General features: G+C 49.3%; 7 protein-coding genes across 7 annotated transcripts; 4 read left to right on the top strand and 3 right to left on the bottom strand.

Moving 5' to 3' along the window:
- Window positions 1-202: 202 nt before the first annotated feature.
- BC939DRAFT_295630 (uncharacterized protein) lies at window positions 203-1,007 on the bottom strand. The gene is made up of 2 exons (XM_051551332.1): window positions 885-1,007; window positions 203-804 (listed from the first exon to the last, which is right to left on the bottom strand). The coding sequence occupies exon 2, from the start codon at window positions 793-795 to the stop codon at window positions 241-243; it is 555 nt and encodes a 184-aa protein (XP_051408348.1). The 5' UTR covers window positions 796-804; window positions 885-1,007; the 3' UTR covers window positions 203-240.
- A 909-nt stretch (window positions 1,008-1,916) lies between these two features.
- Window positions 1,917-2,491, bottom strand: BC939DRAFT_506624 (transcription factor e(y)2-domain-containing protein; the record flags this gene model as incomplete). Its single annotated transcript, XM_051560807.1, has 4 exons — window positions 1,917-1,987; window positions 2,070-2,141; window positions 2,223-2,293; window positions 2,418-2,491. The coding sequence occupies 4 exons, from the start codon at window positions 2,489-2,491 to the stop codon at window positions 1,917-1,919; spliced, it is 288 nt and encodes a 95-aa protein (XP_051408347.1).
- Window positions 2,473-4,367, top strand: BC939DRAFT_295618 (DExH-box splicing factor binding site-domain-containing protein). Its single transcript, XM_051551331.1, has 4 exons — window positions 2,473-2,857; window positions 2,960-3,288; window positions 3,390-3,597; window positions 3,687-4,367. The coding sequence occupies exons 1-4, from the start codon at window positions 2,643-2,645 to the stop codon at window positions 4,195-4,197; spliced, it is 1,263 nt and encodes a 420-aa protein (XP_051408346.1). The 5' UTR covers window positions 2,473-2,642; the 3' UTR covers window positions 4,198-4,367.
- On the top strand, window positions 4,308-11,968 carry BC939DRAFT_463306 (CCR4-Not complex component, Not1-domain-containing protein). The gene is made up of 8 exons (XM_051557211.1): window positions 4,308-4,841; window positions 4,945-5,263; window positions 5,364-5,565; window positions 5,675-6,026; window positions 6,128-6,673; window positions 6,762-7,015; window positions 7,112-11,539; window positions 11,633-11,968. Exons 1-8 carry the CDS (start codon window positions 4,668-4,670, stop codon window positions 11,808-11,810), a joined length of 6,453 nt encoding a protein of 2,150 aa, XP_051408345.1. The 5' UTR covers window positions 4,308-4,667; the 3' UTR covers window positions 11,811-11,968.
- Window positions 11,969-12,949: 981 nt separating this feature from the next.
- On the bottom strand, window positions 12,950-13,771 carry BC939DRAFT_506622 (uncharacterized protein; the record flags this gene model as incomplete). The annotated part of the gene is made up of 1 exon (XM_051560806.1): window positions 12,950-13,771. One exon carries the CDS (start codon window positions 13,769-13,771, stop codon window positions 12,950-12,952), a length of 822 nt encoding a protein of 273 aa, XP_051408344.1.
- A 1,773-nt stretch (window positions 13,772-15,544) lies between these two features.
- BC939DRAFT_295491 (uncharacterized protein) lies at window positions 15,545-19,370 on the top strand. The gene is made up of 9 exons (XM_051551330.1): window positions 15,545-16,197; window positions 16,291-16,365; window positions 16,472-16,541; window positions 16,630-16,793; window positions 16,889-16,946; window positions 17,213-17,547; window positions 17,639-17,879; window positions 17,979-18,319; window positions 18,423-19,370. The coding sequence occupies exons 1-9, from the start codon at window positions 15,757-15,759 to the stop codon at window positions 19,266-19,268; spliced, it is 2,571 nt and encodes an 856-aa protein (XP_051408343.1). The 5' UTR covers window positions 15,545-15,756; the 3' UTR covers window positions 19,269-19,370.
- A 3,246-nt stretch (window positions 19,371-22,616) lies between these two features.
- Window positions 22,617-24,643, top strand: BC939DRAFT_506620 (auxin efflux carrier; the record flags this gene model as incomplete). Its single annotated transcript, XM_051560805.1, has 3 exons — window positions 22,617-22,750; window positions 22,838-22,967; window positions 23,075-24,643. 3 exons carry the CDS (start codon window positions 22,617-22,619, stop codon window positions 24,641-24,643), a joined length of 1,833 nt encoding a protein of 610 aa, XP_051408342.1.
- Between the last annotated feature and the right edge of the window lie 642 nt (window positions 24,644-25,285).

The raw sequence follows: 25,285 nt of genomic DNA, 5'->3' as shown, positions 1-25,285 counted from the left end.
TGGGCGAAGGTATTTCATCTTTGTCATGATCTCCTTTGTATCAAAAGTGCTGTAGTAAGCTCTCCCCAACAAAAAAAAAAAAAAAAAAGTCTACGTACAGTTCGTACGTTTGATGTAGTTTGCACAAACGCGTCCACCTCCGTTACCCACATTCATAGACAATAGTGTGTTAATGGTGCTTTATTATTATAATTATTATGGACTTCTCTAATACAATGCCATCCACTATTAACATAGCTGTTAGAACAGCTTGCTGTAGCGAAGTGGCACGGGAACGAGGAAGCCTTGACTGATGAGACTCATGATATTGCTGTATGTGTGGTATTGTACGCCTTGGCCAGGCTGTCCAAACCACGGAGCAATTGGACCAGCCATGACGATGAATTCTTTGGTAACATTGTACACATGGTAGTTATATGGGTATCTATCATCATTTGGTGGGGTGCCTAGGTTGGAGGATGGGAGGGCACGCTGTGGATAAGGAGCCTCAGCGGGTGACATATAGGATCCGTATTCGCTTCCAAAGTGGTCGACCAGTGTGCCAATGAGAAGGGTCATATTGCCCTGGATGGGCTCGCCCGCGGTGTTGAGCTGAAAACCATCCTTGGGAGGATAGGTGTACTGGCCGTTGACGGTCCACTTGGGGAGGAATTCGGCAGCACAGAGACCGCCAAGGCGATCGTGGGGATGAGTTATATCATCGAGAGGGAAAAGAGTTGGCAGCTTCTTGGGACCAAGACGTGCGTCGCCGCAAAGATAGTCCGTCGAGTTCACAGGTTTGACTCCCTTGCACATGTGGGGACACTAATAAAAATGCAACAACCCAGATTAGCGAACAAGTTCTTTTTTTTTTTTTTTTTGTCAGCCCCACGCTCTGCACTGACCTTCTTCTCTTTGCCATTGATGTTCGTCTCAAAGTCGGAATAAGCCCTCTTGTATGCAACTGGGGACGCAGAGACAACGAATGCAGAGCAGACGAACACAGCAAGGATGGCCAATCAGCGCACGTTCATGGTTGGGAGCATCTTGGCAAGGGTGCGGTAGGTCAGGAATGAGGGCGAGGAGGAGGGTGGAGAGAAAGAGAATGGCCAGAAGCGGTTCCTTTTTAACAAGAACGGATATTAAATCCTAGAACCCAGTTCAGGGGGGATGGGGAACCTTGATGCGCCGATAATAGAATTTTCTGTTGTGCAGAGACTGACATTCGGTAGCGAGGGGCAACTGCACAGAGGGACAGTTGTATAGAGGGCATTTTCTTCCAGCATACAAAGATGAGTTAAGACAAGGAAGGGCAGGCAATTGAGAGCCGACGTCGCGCACCGGACCAAGACGCTTTACGCCAGGCTCTATACATCTGAAATCTCTGTGGTCCCTTCTCACCGAGACACACGCCGCACAACTACTGATCGTACAATGCATCTTTTGTACATTTCTTTGGTGGTATGGTGTTCTGTGTGTTGAAGTACATACAGGGCGTGCTTACGTGAAATTGTTAAAGTGGACCTGGATAATGGGTACCGCATGAACAAATGACAAGTATTGCTCTGCGCGTCCGTATGGATTATGGACTATGGCTATATCCAAATCCAGCCGGTGTATTAGTCTATATCATACCACTTTGTTCTTAGTTCTATGAACACGAAGGCCATCGTGCTAGCACAGCTCGTTTTTAGGGCTGAGCAGATATTCACAGAGGTCATCGCCAAGTGACAGTCGCGATCGTTTTTTATTATTATGCTGACTCGTTTGGCCATGCTGCCATGCGCGCAAGAGACGGTGCCACTTATCGAATTCTATATTACAATTGGCTTGAGAGTTCTCTCCACAGCCGTGCAGTTGCGGATGAACTTGGAACATATACGTCGAACGGCCGCTTGTGTTCGGCTTGGAAAAAAAAAATCGCCTTCACATACTCATCACAAGGTGTCCTCGATAAACGCGCTGATCTGAGTTAGGAGCTCCATTTTGACCTTGTCTGGAATGGTAGCTGCAGGGCCAAAAATAGGAACGGTAAGTCTAACGCCAATGCGACACGAAAAGATAATTCAAGGAGGTGATGCGTACTGTACCTCGAGCATGTGGACTGACTTCCTTGATAATCTCGTCGACGGTCATGGTGTTCTCCCTGGATTGGATTTTCTCTATCGTGTTGGAAGATATGATATGTCAATTGAGCAATTGAGTCCAGAAGGACAAAGCTACAAGTTCTGTCTTGTCCGTACCTCTTGTGTACACCTTCAAATCATCCCGCCATCCAGACTCGATCAGCTTCGCGCGCAAAAGGTCTACCAGTCTAGGTGAAAAGGTGCGAAAGAGGACCGGGGGTTGTAGTCAAATCCTCATCTTGGTCTTTGCATCGTCCAAAAGCGTCGTACTCGAAGACTGAAAGACAATTTCCTCGTGTTGCTGAGTCTTACTGTTCACGCTTTCCTGATTCGACGAACTCTCTGTGCAAGTTGGATCGCAAGTGATCGTTCGTTACTGAGCTCATGGTGGTGTCCTGTGCTGTGTAGTTGAATGCAACTGGGTGGACAAAAAGAGAAAATGAGCACTGGCGGCTCGTGGCTTGGTCGCTTTTGCCCAATTTGGATCCTTGAACGACTGACAACTTTGTAGCGACAAGCTCACTTGCTCCCTACACCATGTCTGCCGAGGAACCACCACCACCAACATCGACTAATGGGAATGGAGCGCCTCTCAAGTTATCACTCAGTGTCGGTAAAGGATTAAGCCTAGCCAAAAAAAAGGCTCCACTCATTAACAAATCCGCCGCTTCTGCCTTCGGAAACAATGAGGACGAAGGCGACACCCAAAAGGATGAACTCATCGCTGGCTTGGACGACAACAAGATAGAGAGGTAAGCCTTGGGCCATGAATGCTTGCTCTATGCTGACTAGGATACGCAAGTAATCCTCAATTATCTGATGCTGATGTTTTTCCTTCTTTTTTCAATACCCAGTCTTGTACCAAAGGAGGAGGCGAAGCCGCTAATAATTCCTAAGCTAGAGAACGCCGATTGGAGGCAACAGGTTTTGGCAAAGAGGAAAAAGACATATATGCCGGAGGGAAGTCTTAGGGAGCCGATGAATATCGTAGAGGAACCTGTCAAAGAGGTGAGATATGGTCTCCAGATCATAAAGCGCACCAAAGCCGAACATCATACGGAATTAGGCTCAGACGATGCAAGCACTTCAACATTCACGGCGATTACGGAAGTAAAAGAAGACATCGTGATGGAACAGAAAGAGGAGACGTTGGATGAAGCAGCAGCCAGAAAGATTATTGAAGGTGATGGTTTTTTCCTTCCATATTTTCATTGCTGAGCATCCAAGTTGCATCGTACTGCACTTTAGCTGACCGTGGTATTATTGATGCTTATCTATGAATAGCCACATCTGGAGAAAGATCAGAGGACGCGCGGAGACTGGTTGTTCACGGACAAGAAAATATCGATGACGTGGAGGCATTTCAGAAAAATCTCGAGGAACTTCCCGACGAATCGACTCTTGAAGACTATGAAAAAGTGCCTGTGGAAGAATTTGGCGCTGCCTTATTGCGTGGCATGGGATGGAATGGTGACATGAAGGGGTCTGAAGCGTAAGTGTTTATCTGTCACCCTTAATCTGCTTGTGCTGCACTTTCTCCGCCACGCTGACTACCCTTGGTGGTTAACTATCTGCGATTAGAATTGAATACAATCGACGACCAGCTTTGCTGGGCTTGGGAGCGAAACCAAAGGAACCAGAGCCAATCAACAAAAAGTACATCAAGCCAGGCGAGTCACGAACACCTCAGGCGATCAAGGTTCCTGAGAGACACACAACAGGACGGTTAGGCACGAGCAACTACAGGGACAATCGAGACGATCGGGGTAGTCGTGACAGTAGAGGCAGGGACAGCCGTGATAGTGGGAATAGAGACAGTAGAGATGATCGTGACCGAGACCAGAGGCGTGAGCACAAAGACAGTCGGAGCAGCCGGGATGGACGAGACGACAGAAGCCATAGAAACGGTCGCGACGGTGAAGGAGAGCGGAGGCGCGATCGTTCAAGCGACAGATCTGATAGAGACAGGTCGGGCAAGAACAAAGACGGGGACAGATATAGAGAGAGGGACAGGGACAGGGACAGGGACAGGGATCATGGCCGAGAAAAGGATAGGGATAGAAATAGAGACAGTCGCGATCGAAGACGTTGAATGAAGGTCTTGCGCGACCCCGCGATTCCGTGACGTGACAGTTCGAATGGGGCGCTGCCATCACCTTCCTCTCTTCCTTCTTCCTTCTTCCTTCACTTCCCTCCCTTTCAGTCGTTGTGTTTGCGCGTGTATGTTGTGTATGTGCCATTGCTTGCCAACCCATCGCCCTGTTCCCTGTGGTTGCTTTCATTGCAGGAAAGCTGATCGAATCCCTAGACTGATACGTGGACCATTCCGAGGATCTCTTCATTGACTCGAAAAGTGCTGTGTCATTAACGCCTTCTCTTTCTATTCTTCTGCACACCGATCCTGCTCTTCGCAGTTTGAGTTTTCTTCTCTGTTAATACAAAATACATCTCTACGCCGCTCCTCAAACGTCTATTATATATTGTTTTCCTATTTCTTCTTGATCTCCATCCATCTTACCTTCCCCCCTCCTGGAGTGCGCATCATGTACTCTTGTTCTCAGCATGAGCTCTGAAGATAAACCATCCAACTCGATTCAACCCATACCACCCTCGTCCAGGTTGAGTCTCCCCTCCAGGAAGTCCAGTTTCCTGACAATCGTAAAGGCCCAGGTTGCCGTCCTTCTCTCGACCCTTTCCGAGAACACGTACGCCAAAAGTGTCGGTGAAATCCGCTCGGTAAGCATTTGGACAAAGAAGAGTTTGTCGAAGTCTTTTTTGCTGGAAAAAGGAGCCATTATACTCACGATATTCCTTCAATGCCTGATACTTTTATTCGCAGCTTATCGAAGAAAACGGTAAACCGGTCTACCTGCATCTTATCAGGCGTCTCGTCCAAGCGTGGCGAGCAGGACAGGGATCACAAGCAAGCAGCAACTCATCCATCCACAAGCTCCTTATTGAGCGGCTCCAGGTCCTTACCAAGACTCAATCCTCCGCTTCTCTCTTCTGCGAAGCCATCAGCTCATCTGAAAAAAGCGAAGTCATCAAGAGCTTTGATTTCGAGGCGTTCATCAAGAATTTGCCTTTGGAGCCCGTCGAGAAGATCCGTCTAGGACTCGCAGTTCTACAATCACCTAAGCCTGAACTCGTCGCGCAAGGTGTGTAGCATTTTGTCTTTGTGCGATCCGACCTGCGATGGATGAAATCTTTGCTTGTACTGATGCTTTGTTATGCTGTGTGGTTTTGTATCGCGATCAGCCGAACGCGTTATTCAGTCGAATACAGTTTCTCTCAAGGAACAGCTTTCATCCCCTGATCTACTGTTGGACTTTGTTCGATCACTCGACGCATCGATTTACAAGTTCTGGAACGAGCCCAACGATACTGTCACTACCCTCATAAACACCCTTTACAACAACAACATCCCCAACAACATTACCGCAACAATCAAGGAGATTCGGTATGTGATGCCCTACATTTCTTGACTATTGAGGCGTATCGATAGCAACTTGTCTTTATTCGGTTACTCATCATGGAGCCCATCATATTATAATACGTCTTTACTATAGTGACATGAACGACAACTCAGAGTCAGCAGCCTTGGCCAAGGCCATGCGAGAGGCAGGACCCTCCTGCTGCAAAAACGCGTCGTCCGTGAATGATGTTATGCGCCAAGCCGGATACGACAGTTCAAAGGCACCAGGCGAACAAGACATTGCACGTGTGCTGGGAATGATGATCTCGAGACAGGCAAGACCCAGCAGCGAGAACGCATGGGACTTTAAGGTCTTTGCCACAGCATTGAACAGAAATACTGTCGATTGGATCAGGGTCATCCACGCCTTGGATTATCCCGATTTCAGGGTCACTGATGCCGCCGGATTTGAGTTTATCGTCACTGCGTTCAGAACTGCTGAGAAGGTTCGTTTGTGCAGTCTATCTTATTACCACATGCAGTTCCTTGAAAACGCTAGTCGGTAAATACTCATCCACTATTCCAAACCTATCTGATTTCAATATAGAATGGACGTCTCTTCCCGCTGGAGGCCCTCTGGGGACAATGGAATAATGTTGAGGCACAAATATCGCTTTTGAGAGAGCTCGTCGCTGCCCCTGTAAAGTTGCTGGAGCAGGAGTGGGCAGTATCACCTCGAATCTTTACCCGGGATCAATTCTCTCAGGCGAGTCCTGATGTTCAAGCGCACGCATCGGTGGAGCTGGAGTCCAGCGTCTGGAACTGTATCCCCCTCGTCGAGACTCTGATGACGCTCGCAGACAATGAAGTGCATGACGATGTCAAGCCTATTTTGGACTCTGGCTTGAAGTCGAACACAGAACTGCTATTCCTCGGTTTTGTTCAGCTGAAGGTCCCATGGAGCTCGTTGCATCAGGATCTTGTTTCCAAACTGCTTCATGTTTATCTGACCGGGGCAGGTATCATCCCCCAGTTTGTCCAAACTCGCCTCTGGCAGGTGAACCAAGGCCTCTTCGTCTCTGGATTGTTAGATCTCTACGATCATGACCGGTTGTCGTTAACAAAGATCCTTAAGATCACGGAGGATCTCTCGGTATGATTTTTTTTGGGTTCCTCCTATTCAATAATGGTGCATCATTCAATTTCTTACAGCTGTTTAACCTGTGGTTCTTGTTATATAGATATTGAACAAGGTTCTCGAGGTGAAGTCGTTCGTTTTTGCAATTGATCTGGCCGTACTTGCTTCCAGCCGCAACCTGCTGGCCCTGGACAAGTGGCTGCAGAACCGAATCCAAGCTGGTCAAGACATTTTTGTCAGGGCATGCTTGGACTATCTTAGTGAAAGGATTGTCAATGACTCACGACAGAACGCTCCCGCAAATAAGGAACTGCCAGTGGAGACAATTGCCGTTTTTTTACAGGTCCTTCTTGGAAGGTATGTATATTTTCCGGCCCGTAATGCTATTTCTTATGAAGCGAGATGCAAGACATACACTCTAACGAGTCATATGGGGTTTAATTCGCATTATAGCTCCATTTCGCCAGAAAACTCGGCAGTATTAAAGAGCGTGCACAGCGCCTGTCTTCAGCTTCACCCTCAACTCGCCAACGCCACCCCAGCAATCGAAGGAGGCGCCACTGGAACGGAAACCTCGTTTTCTGCAGATGTTGAGGAGACAACAAACGAGTACTACAAGCGCATCTATCGAGGCGATATTTCGATTCCAGAGATTGTCGATCTGTTGCAGCAGTTCAAGAACTCGTCTGATCCTCGTGAACAGGACATCTATGCGTGCATGATCCACGACCTGTTTGACGAATACCGTTTCTTCTCTACCTATCGCGAGAAGGAGCTGTCAATTACCAGCGACCTGTTCGGAGCGTTGATTCAGCACCAATTGGTGTCATATATTCCTCTTGGCATTGCCCTGCGCTATGTGTTGGATGCCTTGCGAAACCCACCAGGATCAAAGATGTTCAACTTTGGCGCGCAGGCCCTGAGTCGCTTCCAATCCCGTCTTCAGGAATGGCCCACCTACTGCTCTCATCTCTTGCAGATCTCACATCTCCAACAGGTTCACCCGGAGATCGTGCGCTACATCCACTCGATACTCCCTTCAGCAACAGCCGCTGCGCAGGACGGTTCCAATCAATCGATGGACTTGGTCTCCTCAGCACCCCCTCAGCAGCCAGCCGCCCAGGAGGCCCAGCGACAGGTCGTCCCGCCAGTGCAAACCTCTATAGCATCCTCACAACCGGCTGCGCCTCCAGTCTTCACCTCTCTCAATGTGGACACCCTGCTTGTCGGACGAGATGACATTGACTATGAGACGCCAAACGAGCAGACACAAGACAAGATTCTCTTTATCGTCAACAATGTCTCGCAAACCAACATTGATACCAAGTTGGCGGAGATGAAGGAGCTTCTTCGAGAAAGTGCTTATCGCTGGTTCAGCAACTATATTGTGGTCAAACGCGCAAGTATCGAGCCCAACTATCACGTCCTGTATCTCCAGTTCTTGGATGGACTTCAGAGTCCCTTGCTCTACCGCCATATTCTGCACGAGACGTATGCAAACATCAAGATTTTGATCAACTCGGAAAAGACTGTTCAATCATCCTCGGACCGAACACTTCTCAAGAACCTCGGATCCTGGCTCGGAGGTATGACTTTGGCTCGAAACCGACCGATCAAGCACAAGAATCTTGCATTCAAGGAGTTGCTGATCGAGGGCTACGACAGCAACAGGTTGATCGTCGCCATTCCATTTGTCTGCAAGGTCCTGGAACAATGCAACAAGAGCAAGGTCTTTAGGCCACCCAACCCTTGGCTGATGGCCATTATGCGTCTTCTCGTGGAGCTTTATCAATTTGCTGACCTGAAGCTGCACCTAAAGTTCGAGATCGAGGTTCTCTGCAACAGCTTGACCTTGGACCTGAAGGAGATCGAGCCCACAAGTATTTTGAAGGACAGACCACCCCAGGAGTTAGTGGGGCACTCCGCAACACTTACACAGGACTTTGAACGCCTTTCGATGGGTGGCTATGCCCCGTCTGCTAGAATGCCTGTCCAGGCTGCAGTCCCTGCGACAGCTACAACGACCCAGCAGGATACTTCGGTGGAAATGGTTCCCAACCTGGCAGCATTTGTGACTTTCAATCCACCTGCCTTCTACAGTGAACGTCCAGCGCTCAAGCGTCTTGTGCACATTGCAATTGATCGTGCTGTTCGTGAGATTGTCGCTCCCGTCGTCGATCGCTCTGTCACAATCGCTGGCATCTCTACCCGTGAGATGGTTATCAAGGACTTTGCGATGGAGCCCAACGAGGAGAAAATGCGCAAGGCGGCTCACTTGATGGTGCAGAACCTTGCTGGCAGTCTTGCTTTGGTCACTTGCAAGGAGCCTCTCCGTGTCAGCATGGCCAATATTATCCGCACTCTCTTCCTTCAGAATGGATTTACTGACCAGAACATGCCGGAGCAATCGATTCTGATGACCGTGAACGACAACTTGGATCTCGCCTGCTCGGTCATTGAGAAGGCCGCGATGGAGAAGGCCATTCCAGAGATAGAGGAAAGCCTTGCCAACGCCTTCAGCGCCAGGAAGAAACACCGCGAACGTACTGGTCAGCCCTACTACGACATGGCTACTTATCAGTCCTCCCGTTACCCTGCCAGTCTTCCCGAGGCTCTTCGAATCAAACCCGCGGGGCTTACACCTCAGCAGTTGCGCGTCTACGAGGACTTTGCACGTCTGCCACGTCAGGCAGCCATACTTCCTGTGTTCGATGCTGACAGAGGCGTCCGCACACCTCTTAACGCCAAGGTCGATGCTGGCCAAGCGTATCCCTTCCATACCAACGAGCTCACGTACAACAACACACCTATTCCATTGTCGGCCCACCAGGCTTTGGAAAAGTTTGTTCAGATCATTAGCGAACTCGACAAGTTGATCAGCCTTTCTCCTTCAATGCCACTTACCGCGCTCCCTCCTAATCACGAGGTCAAGGTGTTGGCTCGTCTTGTTCCCCTAATTCCGGCACAGTCCTTTAGCCCCGATGAGACGGCACTGACGTTCTCGCAAAAGATCGTCCAACTCCTTTACAAGACGGACCAGGTTCTGTCGCGAGATGTGTATGCGGTTCTGCTCGAGCAACTATGTGCTCTTTCAAGCAAAGTGGCGAAGGAGGTGACTGAATGGCTTATATATGCCGACGACGAGCGTAAGTTCAACGTTCCAGTCACCGTAACCCTTATTAGAGCTGGATTGGTGAGCTTGGTGGACCAAGACATCCAGCTGGCTCGTTTGATTGAGATTGGTCGTCCTGGAGTGGTCGAATACACTATCAAGTTGATCCGGGAGTGCGTCTTGAGCGAGCAGCCCTGCGCCAGCCGCAACGAATTCATCAACTCGCTCAATGTCCTCAACCGTTTGACACAGCGCGGTGGCAAGACTGTGGAGCCAATTGTTCTGCTGATCGAAGACATTCGCAGGCGTGCTCAAGTCCCGCGCGAGACTGCTAAGGATGTGGACAACTCTGTGTTGCGCGAGCAGTTGGCTTTCATCTTTGCGGAGTGGATCCGCGTGTACCAGTTGCCGACTTCGAATGACAAGGATTACGGAGCATTTATCAACTCGATTCAGCAGCAGGGCGTTTTGAAGGGCGAGGAGATTTCGTCATTGTTCTTTAGGGTGTGCACGGAGATGAGTGTCGAGAGCTACATCAAGTACAAAGTTACGAACACTGCGGCAGCATACCAAGGCGTCGATGCCTTTGTCAAGTTGATTGTCACCCTCGTCAAGCACTACTCCGATCCCCAAGGCGTGAATCACAGCGGCGCAAAGGTCACCTACCTTACCACGCTTCTCTCGATCATTGTCCTGGTCTTGGCCCAGGCCCATGAGCAACGTCGTGGGCAATTCAACCAGAAGCCTTTCCTTCGCCTGTTCTCTGGCCTGTTGACAGAGATGATGACCTCGTACGAGTCGAGCCCTGGCATGTATTTCCAGATTTTGACAGCCTTTAGCAACACTTTCCACACACTGCAGCCGCTTGTCTTTCCTGGATTCACGTACGGCTGGCTGTCTCTGATCTCGCATCGCGCGTTCATGCCCAAACTGCTACTGGCTGAGAACGGCAAGGGATGGGCGTCATTCCAGAAGCTGCTTGTTTGCCTCTTCCGATTCTTAGCCCCGTTCTTGATCGGAGGAGAGATGCGCGACACGACTCGAGCTCTGTACAAGGGTACGCTTCGCGTGCTTCTGGTGTTGTTGCACGACTTCCCCGAGTTCCTGTGCGACTATCACTTCAGCTTTTGTGATGTGATCCCAAATACCTGTATCCAACTACGCAATTTGATCTTGAGTGCGTTTCCGCGCAACATGCGTCTGCCCGACCCCTTCACGCCGAACCTGAAGGTCGATCTGTTGCCCGAAATTCACCAGCCTCCACGCGTCCTTTCCGATTACACGAGTAGCTTGTCGGTCAGCCTGAAGAGAGACGTTGACATGTATCTCAGAACGCGCGAACATGCAACATTCCTCGACAACCTACGTGAGATCTTGGCGATCGATCACAACAACCAGGATCTGTACTCTGGTGGATCCAAGTACAATGTTCCAATGATAAACTCGTTGGTTCTGTACGTCGGCATCAGCGGCATTGCACAGTTGCATGCCTCGAAATCGGAGGAAAACAGTAGCACTGATAGCAGCAACATGTCTGTGTCGTTACCCGAGGCAGAATTGTCGTCGCCATCGCCGATTGCGCAGACAGCATCAATGGATATCTTCCAGAAGCTGCTGACGGAGCTGGACTCTGAGGGTCGATACCTGTTCTTGAGCGCGATTGCCAATCAGCTGAGATACCCTAATTCGCACACGCACTATTTCAGCCGTGTACTACTCTATCTCTTTTTCGAGGCCAACCAGGAGACGATCAAGGAGCAGATTACAAGGTAATAGATGGGGCTGGATGGTATGCAAGGACTCAGCAATGGACATGGTGATCATTCAATGCCCACACTGACAACGTCACTTATTTATTTTAGGGTGTTGCTGGAGCGTCTGATTGTGAATCGTCCACACCCTTGGGGCCTTTTGATCACGTTTATTGAGCTGATCAAGAATCCACGCTATGCATTCTGGGATCATGCCTTTACCAGGATCGATCCTGACATTGAGAAGCTGTTCGACTCAGTGTCGCGTTCCGTCAAGCGATCCGCGTAAAGGACATATCCTTCTTTCGTTTTAACTTAACCATCATACGTGGCTATTTTTCTCCTCATCATTTATTTCTTCAACCTGTATCATACACCAACGTTGTTCAAGAACAGTTTTTTTTTTTTTTTTGCAGTCAGTCAGTCAGTCAGTCAGTCAGTCAGTCATGTTATGGTAGTAGTGGATTTTTGCTTTGGGTTTGTTCATAATGTGTTCAATAATAAACGCGCGTATTGTTTCGTCTTTTGTATTGCCATTGATATCCCTCGGTCGTAGAAATGTGTGCAAAAAAAAAAAAGAGATGGGGCAGGCCTACAAATAGAATGGGACAATACGACGAACTTCCGCGGCGCGATGTGCCAGTGATAAGCTCGGTATCCGAGCTGAGGAGAAAAGGAGAAAAGGGAGTGTGGCTCTCAAGATAGATCAATCGGGCTCTCACAAGGCTTGGTGAGCGGTCCAACTGGACAAGCGAGATCGAACCGGGGGCTAGAATCGAATCGGAGGGCTAGAATCCGAATCTGGACCGACGCTGCGGTCCACTAACGATAATAAGATTGTACATGTACGCGACAAAAAAAAAAATGCTATCCCCCCGGCTCTGCAACATCACTGAGGACTCCATTGAGTTCAGATGGCAGGATTGTAGGATTATAAGATGATATGTGTTGAATGAACCCTCTTGTTTTGCAGTCGGAGGAGATGTGTGTGGCAATGTGGCAGTGTGACAGTGTGACAGTACCTGTGTGAGCTGTTCATATCACTCTTCATGAACTGTGAACTGTGTGCCTAAGACCATGTCATGCCGCGTGGTCGAGACACAGTTGCTCTGCAAAATGAGCACTTTCCACTCCAGTGGCAAAAAAAAAAAAAAAAAGAGCAGGAACCGACATTTTTGCTTTGTTTGTTTGTGAGAGGACTTTTATTTTTTTATTTTATGATGCTGTTTTACATTGATAGTAAGAGAAAAGAGAGAGGAGGAATATGCTATGATACAATTTTTAGATGAGATGATGAAAATAAAAAAATAAAAGCAATGGGCGATCGGATGAACGGACGCAGTGAAGAAGAACGAGCAAAGTAATATACAGGAGATCGCGTGTATCATCCAGTCATGAACTCGTTAAATAAACCAGGCAAGATCTTGTTCACGTCCTGGCGGAGAAGGCAGGCAGGGTCGTTTGGAACGAGAGTGTGTATCCCAAGAACTTTCTGCCGCTGCCAATGATCTCAACCTTGATCTGGTACTTCGTCAGGGGAATATCCTTTGGCAGGAGCACATAGATGAATCCAACCTTGGCGTCAATGTTCGTTGCCAACGTCCTCACGACCTCATCCTCGGGAGAGACCAGCAGGATGTTCACGCGCACATGTCGCTCGCCTTCCAAAGCCTTGGGGATTGTCCATCCGAGGGTATAAGGCGCGCTGAGGACGAGAGTTCCACGCATGGGCTGGTGGGTCAGCCTGACGAGCTCGGATTCCTGGACCACGTTCAGACTGTTGTTATAAGCTTCAGATTTAGAAGGACTCAAGATCTCCTGCTCGGGGTCAACGGACTCATCAGAGACAAGGATCAGGCTCTGGACGAGCGAACGACCAATGACGGATGAAGTGCGGCCGTTGTAGACCGTGAGAAGCAAAGAATAGGTACCGGGGACGATCTCAGGGCGGAGGTTGACGGGGATCGAGGCCCGGCGAGCGGGGACATAGCGGCGGAGGAGGATAGATTCTTTTTTGGCGTGATGGAGGAGGGCAATGTCGAGGGTTGAGCCCTCAGGCATCTGAGTGGCGTCCCAGGAGACGGTTGGAAGGGAGTTAACGAGCCAGACGGCGTCGAGTTCAGGAGAACTGACGGTGAAGCGGAAGGGCTGCGGTTTGAGGGATTGGGGGGCAGGGAGGGCGGAAGAGATGGTGGCGAGGATGGCGAGGAGGGTGAAGAAGAGGGCGATTGTGAAGTGATGTCTGGACATTTTTGAAAGTGTGATATGAGTTAAAGGTGTGAGAAGCTCGTTACGGAGGGGAGTGCGTTAGTTGGTCTTGTATGGGGAATCGAAGTCGACTGAAAAAAGAAGAACAAAGGACGAAGTGAGGATTATATAGTGGATGAGGATGTCAAATGGGCAGCGGGGTGCAAAATGCCGGGGAAGGGTATGAAAGCGAGATATGAAAGATAGTTCCGAGGAAGTCGAGGGAGGTCTGGAGCTGTGCCTGGGCCCCAATGAGAAAGATGGCAAAAGGACCAATTGGGGTTTCGCAGCTGAGAGCGGTTGCTATAGTTACAATGCGTGTTGAAGGGGGCGATGAGATGAAAAGAGTAGCTGAAAGAGGGAAAACGAGGGCCATGCGCACTGCTTTATATATGGTTCTGAGGCAGATATGGCGGGCAGAGCGCAGAGGGCGTGTATCTGTGCTTCTGACCTGGCTGGCTGTCTTCGACTGACTGGGCCGACTGAATGACCAACATCCTGTTGAAGTCTTTATCCTGCCGTCGTCACTCCTATTTGTTTGTGTTGTGCCAGAAAATAGAATGGCAGTGCCTATATTTATCCCCTAATACATTCCGCGGTCAAAGGTGTCCAATCCCTGATTGCGCCCCAAATTATCCCCTGCCTCTCATTCCCTTGTGTCTCTCTTTGTCCTGTCTTGGTCTCTTCCAATTGCTTTGCAGAGCAAAACAGCTAGCAATGCGAACTTTGCCCAAATGGCCGAGATCTATGATCCAGAAGAGCTGATGCAAAAAATGAAGAGCAGGGGTGAGACTTATCCACATGCAGCGTACGGAAGAGCTGACTATCAAGTCCGGGCTGAATGGGAAGAAAAAAACCTGCATGGGCGCAATCATGCACTTTTTCTTTTTTGGGGCAACTCTCACTCCTGACGCTTTTTCGTGTTACCGGCCTTTAGGCTCGTGAACGATGCTCCCCTCCCACATAGGGATTGACCACCCCAGGCCTTCGGCTTTTACTGGCAAAGGAATGCTTCTTCCACTAGTTCTCTTCATTTTTCCCAGCCGGTTGCTGACTTCAGGGGAGACACGCTACCAAAAAGAAACTACGTCGTGCGTACCAAATAGATAAGTCCACCCAGTTAGGGGGACTATGGTGACGGTACTTCCAGTCTCTGTCCAGGCGCAGCGGGAATCCGGCCTATTTTTAACAGTATGGTTTTTTTTCTTGCGCCTTTGTGAACAGTAAAGTCGAGGAGAATAGTCTACTCGCACGGATAAAGCTGCAGCATGGCAGGATCATGACCACATCGTGAGCATTGTAGACGACCGATATTGTATAATACAAACGTGCGTGGGAGCAGTCTGCGGCAGTTGGTGTGGATGTGAGCCGCCGCGGTGTGGCACTGTTCAGCTCTCTTCATCCAGAAAGAGAGAACGCATTGGCATCGCCATTGCCATCATCGGCTCTAGTAAGAGAATCTTCCTTGATCAGAGGAGCCACTCCCATTAACGCCGTGGCGGTGTGCAGTAAGAAGACTAGACAGAAGAGAAGCCCGCTGCATCCAGAACGGCCAGAGTTCATACGCGGGATCAGCCGCCCCCTAAACCTTGGCCGCCGTTCCTGGTCTTCCACATCCACTTGAAACTCAAGGAAAGGTTGTCTCTCGGATGAGACAATGCTTCGGACGTCCTGTGGGCTGCTCCTCCTAGTTCGTGATAGTAGGCTAAGTCTCTTAGTCTCGATTGCAGAAACCTTTTTCCTTGGAACGCGCGCGCCTTCAGACTACCGCCTGCACGATGACGGCATTGGGGGCCATTCCTGCCTTACAGTTGCAGGTACAAGCACGTCTATTGTTGGTAGTCTACTCGGTGCGCCTAAACGACTCCCGAAAAGACGTTCTGGTACGTCAATTGAACCAGCCAGTCACAGCACGTTCTTTTTGGACGGAATGCAAAGATGCTCCCCTCGAATCACCTCCATCGACTCTCCAACCTACTTAAACCGCCATGCAAGAACAGGACTTAGCAGCAGGCCGCAGGAGAAGCAGAAGTCGAAGCAGGGACCGGAGCCGCAGCAGCATTAGAAGCAGAAGCAGGGACAGGGACTCTCGTTATCCCTCCAGCCGTCATGATGGCTCAGAAACCAGCAGCAGGAGTCGAGGAGGAAGTCAAAGCCCGCACCGCGAGCACAACTCCTATAAGGGCTCCAGCTCAGACAAGTCGCCTCATAGACTACAGCGCGAAAGAGAGCGGGATAGGGAGTGGGATAGGGATAAAGACAGAGTCAGAGAAAGAGACAGGGACAGAGATGCTGGTTATGAGGCGAGATCCTCGGACAGAGACTACCCCAGCCGGTCTGATAGAAACCAGCATAGAGGCTGGCAGTCTAGCTCGGGTCACGACAGTAATGGACGCCAACGCCAACAGTCAAACTGGCGCAGAGGCGAGGTAAGCATACCGTACTATTGTTTACCTTAGCTTAACTGAGGGCCTAGCAGTGTCATCGGAGGTTTCTAATGCCATGAACCCGATATTCCATAGAACGATCGCGCGCAAGGAGATCCGCAACTTGAAATCATCTTGCAGGGATTGCCCCCGAATTGTCAGGAGGACGATGTAAGGACATTGGGTGTTGCTGAGTCCCTGATAGTGAAAAGATGTGCATTGCAGTGATGAATGTGGATTACTGATTCTCAAACACATCCCTGCCTATTTTTTGCAGATTCGAGCCATTATTGAGCAGGATGACATTGGGCTGGAGGCCGTTCGATTGGCTCGCGATCGACGCACCGGTAGCATCCACGTTTCTACTTTATTGCTGACGCCGCTGTGTAGAAGCATTTCCATGACCTGATGTCTATATTCTATTTTCTTCCGCAGGTGAATCAAGGGGATTTGGCTTCTTAAAGTTCCTTACGCTGCAACATGCGCAGGATTTCATGAAGAAGGTCTCGCCTTCGGTCAAAATCGGCCAGAATTTGGTCAGAGTTGCGTACAGTAACAACCCCAGCGGTTCACGAGACATACAGCGTCGTTGCCCTGAGGTAATAAGACATGAATATTATACTGGGTGGATATGCCAGTAAATTCATCGGTGCTAGTTCTAACCCTGCATTTCATTTGAACGACTTTCTGATAGTGTGGAATGAACGATGGTCATCATGAGAGCTGCCATCAGTTTTTGTCAAGCGCGCAAGGTTTGACAGTCGCTTGGACTCATCGCTACGAATTTCCATTCAACTGCCCCCAATATATTGCAGCCCAGCCTTCCCTCGAACCACAGCAATTATGCCTTTGCACCTGATTTGAACTGCAAGAATCCTGATTCTGACCATATTTTACCTGCGCCAAATGCTTCCTTGGATATCTGCCAACGTTTCCCGCCGATTCTCGTACTCACGGATTGGACCGTTTGTTCTATATCCCGCCGATTTTACCATGAATGTGCTATTCATTTTCCCAGGCGGCAGCCAATTCGATGATCAAACCTGGAGAGGCCAAGCGGCCGCAGCAGGGTCCCATGTAGATTTCCAAAACCAGCACCACAGGGCGTATCCTTCCCAGGCATATCCTCTCAATTATCCCGCCCAACAGCCTGTTCTGAACACAGGCGAGCGCGATGTCGGATCAGTCCCCAACTCCATCCTGGTTGTGACCAACTTACCGCCCATGGTCAATGAGTCTGGGATCTGGAACGCTTTGTCATTGTTGGGACCCCTTGTCCGGATTATGCTGGCTAAAGACAGGCAATCTCGGATCAGCTGGGGCTTCTGCTTTGCGGAATACTCTGATGTTGCGGTAACTTTTACCTCTTGTTGGCAGAGTAATAGATCGATATCTTTACACATGCGCTGATGTTCCTGACCAGCGATTGTTTCCTCAACTTTAGAGCGCCACGCGTGCTTTGGAAAAGTCGAACTCTGATAACTTCACAATTCAAACCAAGCCAGTCGAGGTTCATTATGCTCATCATGGATCATTTATCCCGGCCTATGCCCCAACACAATGGACTATCACATTGGGAGATGAAGGCAAACTGGCTATCTATTGGGATGAACAGGCGTTCCTCTCAGTCTATGTGAACCCGTCAGCAGCGACAGCAACTGCATCCAAGCGAGCAGCCGTATATGGTAATGTACTGGTCTTACAATTGGCTTCTGGTGCATGTCAACCGTATGGCCGGTCCATCTGGATTAACGCGCCGCCAAAAACTTGACGAATTTCTTCAGTGGCTGAGAAAGCGCCTCCAAAACCAACCCCCACAGACGAACTGGACGCATTTTATGCTGCCATGGGTAATGTGCTAAACTCAGGACCAGTATCTGGAGCGGATGCCTCAGTTTTCTCAGTCCCTACCACAAAAGTCACACCAGCACCAACACCCACACCAGCACTAGCGCCGGTACCTGTGATTCAGGATCTGCCTACTTTACCTACGACAGCAAAGATGGATAAGGTTCAACTTGCGGGTATTGCTGCTGCACAGGCAGCAGAGCAGCTCGCAAAGGTCGAAGAAAAGAAGCGCAAAGCTGGACAGTCCTCTATCGGGATCGGAGGCGGAGGAAAGAAGGTACAATAGGATTTGCCGTTTATGCATATTGTTCCTGTGATGTCCCTGATGAAAAGATGCCCATAATACTCATTCGTGTTCGCTCCACTGCATGATGCCATAGGTATCGATACAACTGCAGAAGTGGTCGAATAAGCAAGTAGAGCTGCAATCAAGCGAGGTGACTTCTCAAGCACCAGAGCCAGAGCCGGTCAAAGCAACAGTGCAAACTACTAGGCCACTGGATGAGCAAAATCCGAGTTATGAGCCCGATGAACTACTGGATTTTGTCTTGACCGCGTGTCTGCTCTGTCAGCGTCGACTGAAGAGTGTTGAAGACCTACGCAAACACCAAGCTCTCTCTGAACTGCACAAGAAGAACCTTCAGGATCCTCAGGCAATCCAGGCAGCGCTGAAGAAGAGCAGAGGAGCATCGTCGTCCAGCGCACAACAGCAAGAAACATCAACTAAAAGCTCTACATCAAGTGCAGTAAGCAGCTTTTCTGTGAATGTATTGCCGCAAAAGACAGAGGAGGAGCCAAAGTATCGCGACCGAGCTGCTGAGAGAAGACAAATCTTTGGCCAACCTGATTATCCATTACCGCCTACACCCGCTGGCAGAGAGTACGGCGGACGTGGTGGTGCAGGTCGATATGTCGGTCATGACAAAGGCGGTTATGGGGACCATGAAATGATTATACCAGAGCAACCGACCAAGGATGGTATCAAGGAGGACAACATTGGCAACCGGCTGTTGAAATCCATGGGGTGGAAGGAAGGCCAGGGCTTGGGTAAGGATGGTGAAGGAATCAAGGCGCCAATTGAGGCGAGTGGATACTCCAAAGGTGTCGGTATCGGGGCAGGGCTCGTTCGCAAAGCTGACGGCGCCAACGAGATCAGAGGGCCGCTAGGCAACTATGCAGAATCCGCAAAGGAGCTGGCTAGGCGACGGTACGAGCAATCGCAGTGAAACAAGAGCTGTGGACGAAAAGGAGCATCTGCCGGGACGACTTCGATGAGTTGCACAATTTTAGGTAGAAAACAATAAAAGGGTCGTGCACCGCTATCTCCTTGTTGCCTAGCGTCAGACGATATTCTTCGAATGATTGTTTATGCCGCGAAGAACGTTCCAGGGTTTGGAAGGGAGACAAAGGTTCGACTGGGATGGGATTGAATGATTCCTCTTGGGCGCAGCAGATGCGAAGTGTGCATGAATGTCCGTGCCCCTTCTTGTCACCCTTCGTTATCAAATCAACCCCGCAGAAAACAAAAACAAAATAAAGCACATACGGATAATCGTCAAGTGAGCAGCAAAAGAGTGATGTGGGTTTGCACCAAAAGGCGTTGGGCAGACTGAACTGCTGCTCGCTCGGTTTGGTAGTAATTGCAATTGTAGTTGAAGTCGCTGTTGGAGTTGTGTAGAGAGGATAGGGAGGATCGAGGTCCTGGATGGACGGGTTGTTCAGTGCTACGTAATTGTCACGGACTGAGCGCTGTTGTTACACAAAGGCCAAGGGCGGGAAAAGTAGAAAGTTTGCAGAGACCACGGAGCACTCAAACGTCCGCGTCCGTGTGCATGTGTAGGGTAATAAAGAAGAAGGAAAGAGACCATTAGGCTTGACAAGGCTCTTTTTGAGATGACTCTCCTTTTGTTTCTTCCCCTTGTGCGCTTTTTTCATCTATTTCTTAATGGCATGGCGCAAAGTGAATGGATGGGAAGTTCTGATGGTAGCGAAGACGAAAAACGCATTTCTTGCCTTGGTTTCTCGCAGCATCCCTTGGTACCCGGCCGAGTACCTGTCTGAACCTAGCGCCTGTGGCTCCCCTTTATTTCTCTTTTCCGCCTTTTCTGTCGGCACTCGCACTTCTCCCCATAGGCCTTGCCTCTTCATTCCTTTCCTTTCTTTTTTAGCATCTGGTACAGCTGGACTGGCCTTCCATATTCCGCTTCGAGTTCATCCTTCCTCTTCCATCTTCAGTATTCGATCATCGACGCTGATACATATTTCGGGTCCTCTCTCTCTTATTTGCCATACAGCATCACAAACACTATCGCTATCCTCCTGGCATCACTACACGCGCTATTTCTTCAGTAATACTAGAACTCTTATCCATCACAGCAATCTTCATTTCACAGCCTGCACCTCACATTTTCTCACTACCGCGTTGTCCACGCCTCTATCGCCTTGACGCATCTTTTTCTGTCACGTCATCTATTCACGCCCTATTTCAGTGATCAAGCTGCTATAACGACTTCCCAACTCTTCTTTCACGATCTCCAACGACCTTATTCTCGCACCGATCTGCTCATTCAAGGTGAGTGCTCGAGGACCCAGTTTTTACTCTTCCGAATATACCAATTCATCGACCAATCGGGTGATAACAATCTCGATCTAAGCACAGACGGATCATGGTGCCATGCCTGGGTGCCTTATCTTCCTTGGGCGCTCGCTTCTTACTCCAAGAACAGAGGCGTGCAGCTTTGCGCCTTCTTGGGCGGTAAAACTTCTTGTGATACAACGAAGGCTATGGGCTATCTTTGAGTTTTTCCTTTTTGCTCTCACGCCTTACCTCGACTCCTTTTTTTTTTTTTTTTTTTTGTGTGTGTGTATGTGCTTTTACCTTCCTCTCTAGCCTGGGTATCTGCTTATTTTTTGTTTGCTAGTACCCGTGTGTGCCACTTTTCGTCTTTGTGCTGTTGAGGGCGATCCTTGCTTGGTCTGTTTTAAGTTTTTGGATCTTCTCTGTTTGTTCGTCTCCATGCTCACTCCTTTTTTTTGAGTGGTACCTTGCTGTGAGCACGCGTCTCACTCCTTCGGGCTTATGTGATATGATCGTTGGTTATCAATGGAAAGGGGACGGATGGAGTCGCAGTATAAGTACAGTATCTAGCTACTACCTCTTCTACATGCAGCATCGAACCCGTTTCCCTCACGACTCATTCTGGCTCCTAACCCATGTGTACAGCTTTTCATTCTCAACATCGCTTCCTCTACCACAGCGATATCTTTACTGCTAGTTTCCACGCAATATGTTTGTTGAAAAGGAATGAGGAACCTTATTGCACCTCAGCTTTTGGGTACATTTAAACCTTTTTATTTCAGTTTCCGGTTACAAACCACCATTGATATTTTTGTTTACTCCGGATGCCGTTTTTGTGCTTTCGGGTTTATCTCTTTTCTTGGTATAAAAAGAAAGGACGTCTTCCAGGAGGTGCGAGGAGGCTACACCTCCATTTGTTTCATTGCCTCCGTCGTTTTGTTTTTCTGTCTCACGGCCCATTTTATGATCGCCATTTGTTATTGCACAACAGGACTATCGTTGTCACTATCCTGTTCATATCTAGCCTATCGCTCCATACTGTACCATATACCCGTCCTGACCCCATCATAGGCCTCTGACACCCTGAGTCCGCATCTCGTATGCACCATCAGAAAGCGCAAACGTCGATCTCATACATTTTTATTGCTATAGGTAGTGCCTCGTACTCGACACTTCAAACCGTCAGGCCACAATCCCATTATCATTTTCTCGGGAACGAACCAAGCAACGTACAGAAGCAACAATATCCATCACACCCACAGTAACCCGTCGTGGTGAGAGAGACCTTGTTATCGCCTGCGTCAGCCAACTCCTTCCTCCCCTTGAAAATAACAGCGGTAAAAAACGGACTGTTCAAGGGGCGGATTCATACACACGCCCAACACTCACGCAACGCTTCTATCCAAGCTAAATATCGGATACCCCATTCGGTAGTGACCCATGGTTGCCCTATCGACACTCTTCTGGACCAGTGCAAAGTAAGATTGTAGATAACAATTAATCTTCACTATCCTCCTACCCCATCTCTTTTTCTCCCTTCGCTTCTACCCTCTTTGTAGCTTTTCTCAACATATTTTTAAATACAATGGGCAGCAAATACTTTTATTTGTCCCCATGCCAACGCGTCGTAGCAGATATACTCCATTCTGTATTCCATGGTGTCTATGATCTGTGGCATGAAAATCTGTGCTGTGCACAGCAATCAAAGAGCCAATCACTGGTTCTCTGCCAGGGGCACTAACCGGGATGAACCTCCTTTTTGTACCTGCCACATCTCACATTCATCTACACAAACAAATAAAATGAAACAAACGCTGTTACCCCAAGGCCTATCATCAAGTTCCTGGTGCTGGGAGGTAAGCAAAACCAGGGAGCAAACCTGGCCCCATGCATGCTTGAGCATGGAACAGTAGGATGTAATTGGTTCCTGCTCATGCATAAGTAAGGACTGACATATTACTATTTCATCCGTGTGTGCTCAGGATGTGGTGCCCTCATGGCCAAGCGTGGCCTACTCACGCCTGCAGGAGCCAAGGTGGTCGCCGGCCTGATTCTCAACTACACGCTGCCAGCACTGCTCTTTGCCAAGATGCTAACATGTGTCAGTCCGGACAATGCTGAAGAGCTGGGGTAGGTCTTTCTTAGGCCTTTGAATTTGATATTCTTACATGTGCTGGGCGTCCAGTTGTAGTGGTTACTAAATTTATGTGCTTTCAGATTTGTCGCAATGATAGCGGTGTTTTACATTGCCATGGGTGCTGTGTTTGGATTTCTGATCCAGAGAACCAAGTTGGTTCCCAAGAGGCTCTACTGGGGCATCGTTGCAGCCACAATGTTCACGAACTTTGTAAATCACCGCTCATCACACTAATTAAAAATGTTATCCCACTTACCTATTAGTTCTTTGCATCATTTACTAACGTTTTATTCCCTTCTCCGCTCATGTCTATACAGGGTGACCTACCGATTTCTATCATTTTGGCTGTATCAGATCACCCACCGTTCCTGGTGGGCGATGGCGCGCAAGGCACAGCTTACTCGAGCGTGTTCATCTCTGTCTTTTACCTGTTCCTCTTCCCCTTGGGCGGGTACCGTCTAATCCGGTACGATCATGTCAAGGAATCTAAACGTTTGAGGAACTTGACGGCTTCACTCCAAGAGCACGAGTGCGTACAATCTTCGCCTGATTCAAGCGGCTTCGCGCTATCGGGCGACGTCATACCCTCAAGTCCTAGACAGTCTCCACGACAACAGAACCGGCGCCGTTTCTCATCTCCTGGCGAACACACCCAGCAACAAGAGAGCGGAGTGCAGTCTTCGTTCTCGGCAACGTCAACGATGATCAGCATGGACTACATCTCGGAAGACAATGCCAAAGAGTTGAGGTACCGACCGTATGACCAAGAGCTGGCTCATTCTCCAACATTGCATTCGCCACAGGACCGATATGAAGGACCGCTATCATCGAGAGAGACCAATCCATTCGTGCAGAACTCGTATATAAGCAGTAGTAGCGGTCGCGGTAGCAACAATGATCAACCTCTGCCATCATGCCCGCTGCAGCTCCTCAAATCCTCTGAGACTCAGCAGAGGTACAGTGTTGAGAGCATAGCGAGCAGTGGCACGGGCATGACACGCTTCTCGGCAGGAAAACAATCCCAGAGATCACCCCTGAGTAACGGATATCGACCCCCGCTACTGCAGCAACCTAGCGGTAGTTCAGGATCCTCAAACTCATCGCGATCCAATACATTGGCCCCAACTAGTACAGTTTTACCTTCTGCGCACGTAAGTGACCACAAACCTCCAACTCCGGAACCTACGATCGCTATCGGAAGTACGGCTTCCAACGTTGCAGAACCTATGGCGGCGGTGCCGTTGCCAGACCCACTGCCCAAAGTTCCACCGGCCCTCCAGAACGCACACATGTCTAATCGCTCAAAAGTCCACTGGTTCTGGCGGGTCTTTCACTTGACACGCGAGTACCTCACCCCTCCGACGATCGGCCTCATACTCGGTCTCCTAATGGCACTCACGCCCCTCCGAGCACTCTTCGTCTCAACCCCAAACCCTCTCCCCTCCCCGGATGAGCTTCCTCCATTGAGCTTCATCCTCGAGATCACACTCATGCTCGGAGGGTGCTGCGTTCCCTTGGGCTTGACAGTGTTGGGTGCATCTCTATCACGCCTGAAGCCCGGGCGGATGCGGCCGCTGGTGCCGGCGTTGACGATGATCACGGTAGTGAAGTTGGTGGTGATGCCGTTGATTGGGATCGTGACCGTCCAGATGTTGTTGGTAAAGCAGTGGAGATGGGTCAGTGCTGAGAACCATATGTTACAGTTCACGCTGATGCTGATGTCGGGGTCGCCGACGAGCATTACGTGCTTTGTGTTAGCCCAGGTGTGGGATCGGAGGACGAATAATGCGGGGGCGGAGATGGCGGCATTGATTGCGGTGCAGTATGCGGCCGCGACGGTGGTCTTGACGGTTGAGTGTGCTTTTATGATGTATTTCCTGTTTTGAGGAGGAGGAGAAGAAGGTGGTAGTGGTGGTGGTGGTGATGGTGCTGGTAGTAGCGGCCGCTTTTTTTTTTTTTTTATGAATGAATGATAATGTCTTACGAAACAATAATAGGGGGGAACATATCGATGTTGATAGAGACATAGAAGAAGCATAGAGAGATAGATGGTCCTTTGTAGCCGCGTCTTCCTATCCTATGGACATGATACCAATCACGATAAAGGTTATGTTGACTCTTCCTATGCCTAGTCCGAAAGGCATATATTTGGTTAAATTTTTTTTTGTCCCTCGGTTAGATATCCCCCATGGAGATCTAATAAACAGGCAATGGCAGAAAGATTCAGTTTCCGCCCGTGTTTTCTAGAAAATCGCGTAAAGAGAAGAAAAATCTAGGGACTACAGTTTTTGTGTGCGGATTAAAAAGGTAGCTGCTCGGACAAGGTTCTGTCCAATGGGCTCCATATACCTTCGCACGATGGATGTCCTTACAGTCCCATTTGACGATCTGGGGCGTACAAGGGGGGGGGGGAGACAAGAAACTCAAGTCCGCTGTGCAGTCAACGTTTGTGTACAGTAGGAGATGGTGGAAATGGCCCGAGAAGCGGAACTAGAACGGAAAGAGGGCGAATGTTTTTTTTTGTACCC

The sequence above is a fragment of the Gamsiella multidivaricata genome (assembly GCF_025024155.1).
Source record: "Gamsiella multidivaricata strain RSA 2152 chromosome Unknown BC939scaffold_76, whole genome shotgun sequence".
NCBI classification, from domain to species: domain Eukaryota; kingdom Fungi; phylum Mortierellomycota; class Mortierellomycetes; order Mortierellales; family Mortierellaceae; genus Gamsiella; species Gamsiella multidivaricata.
This window is presented reverse-complemented; position numbering and strand designations above follow the sequence as displayed.

Coding starts and splice junctions, on each gene's coding strand:
- BC939DRAFT_295491 (XM_051551330.1), top strand. CDS start 15,757: ATGCAAGAACAGGACTTAGCAGCAGGCCGCAGGAGAAGCAGAAGTCGA. Junction 16,542..16,629: donor GGCTCGCGATCGACGCACCG/GTAGCATCCACG, acceptor TTTCTTCCGCAG/GTGAATCAAGGGGATTTGGC. Junction 17,548..17,638: donor CGGAATACTCTGATGTTGCG/GTAACTTTTACC, acceptor CCTCAACTTTAG/AGCGCCACGCGTGCTTTGGA.
- BC939DRAFT_295630 (XM_051551332.1), bottom strand. CDS start 795: ATGTGCAAGGGAGTCAAACCTGTGAACTCGACGGACTATCTTTGCGGC.
- BC939DRAFT_463306 (XM_051557211.1), top strand. CDS start 4,668: ATGAGCTCTGAAGATAAACCATCCAACTCGATTCAACCCATACCACCC. Junction 4,842..4,944: donor GTGTCGGTGAAATCCGCTCG/GTAAGCATTTGG, acceptor TTTTATTCGCAG/CTTATCGAAGAAAACGGTAA. Junction 7,016..7,111: donor TTACAGGTCCTTCTTGGAAG/GTATGTATATTT, acceptor TTCGCATTATAG/CTCCATTTCGCCAGAAAACT.
- BC939DRAFT_295618 (XM_051551331.1), top strand. CDS start 2,643: ATGTCTGCCGAGGAACCACCACCACCAACATCGACTAATGGGAATGGA. Junction 3,289..3,389: donor AGCCAGAAAGATTATTGAAG/GTGATGGTTTTT, acceptor ATCTATGAATAG/CCACATCTGGAGAAAGATCA. Junction 3,598..3,686: donor GACATGAAGGGGTCTGAAGC/GTAAGTGTTTAT, acceptor ATCTGCGATTAG/AATTGAATACAATCGACGAC.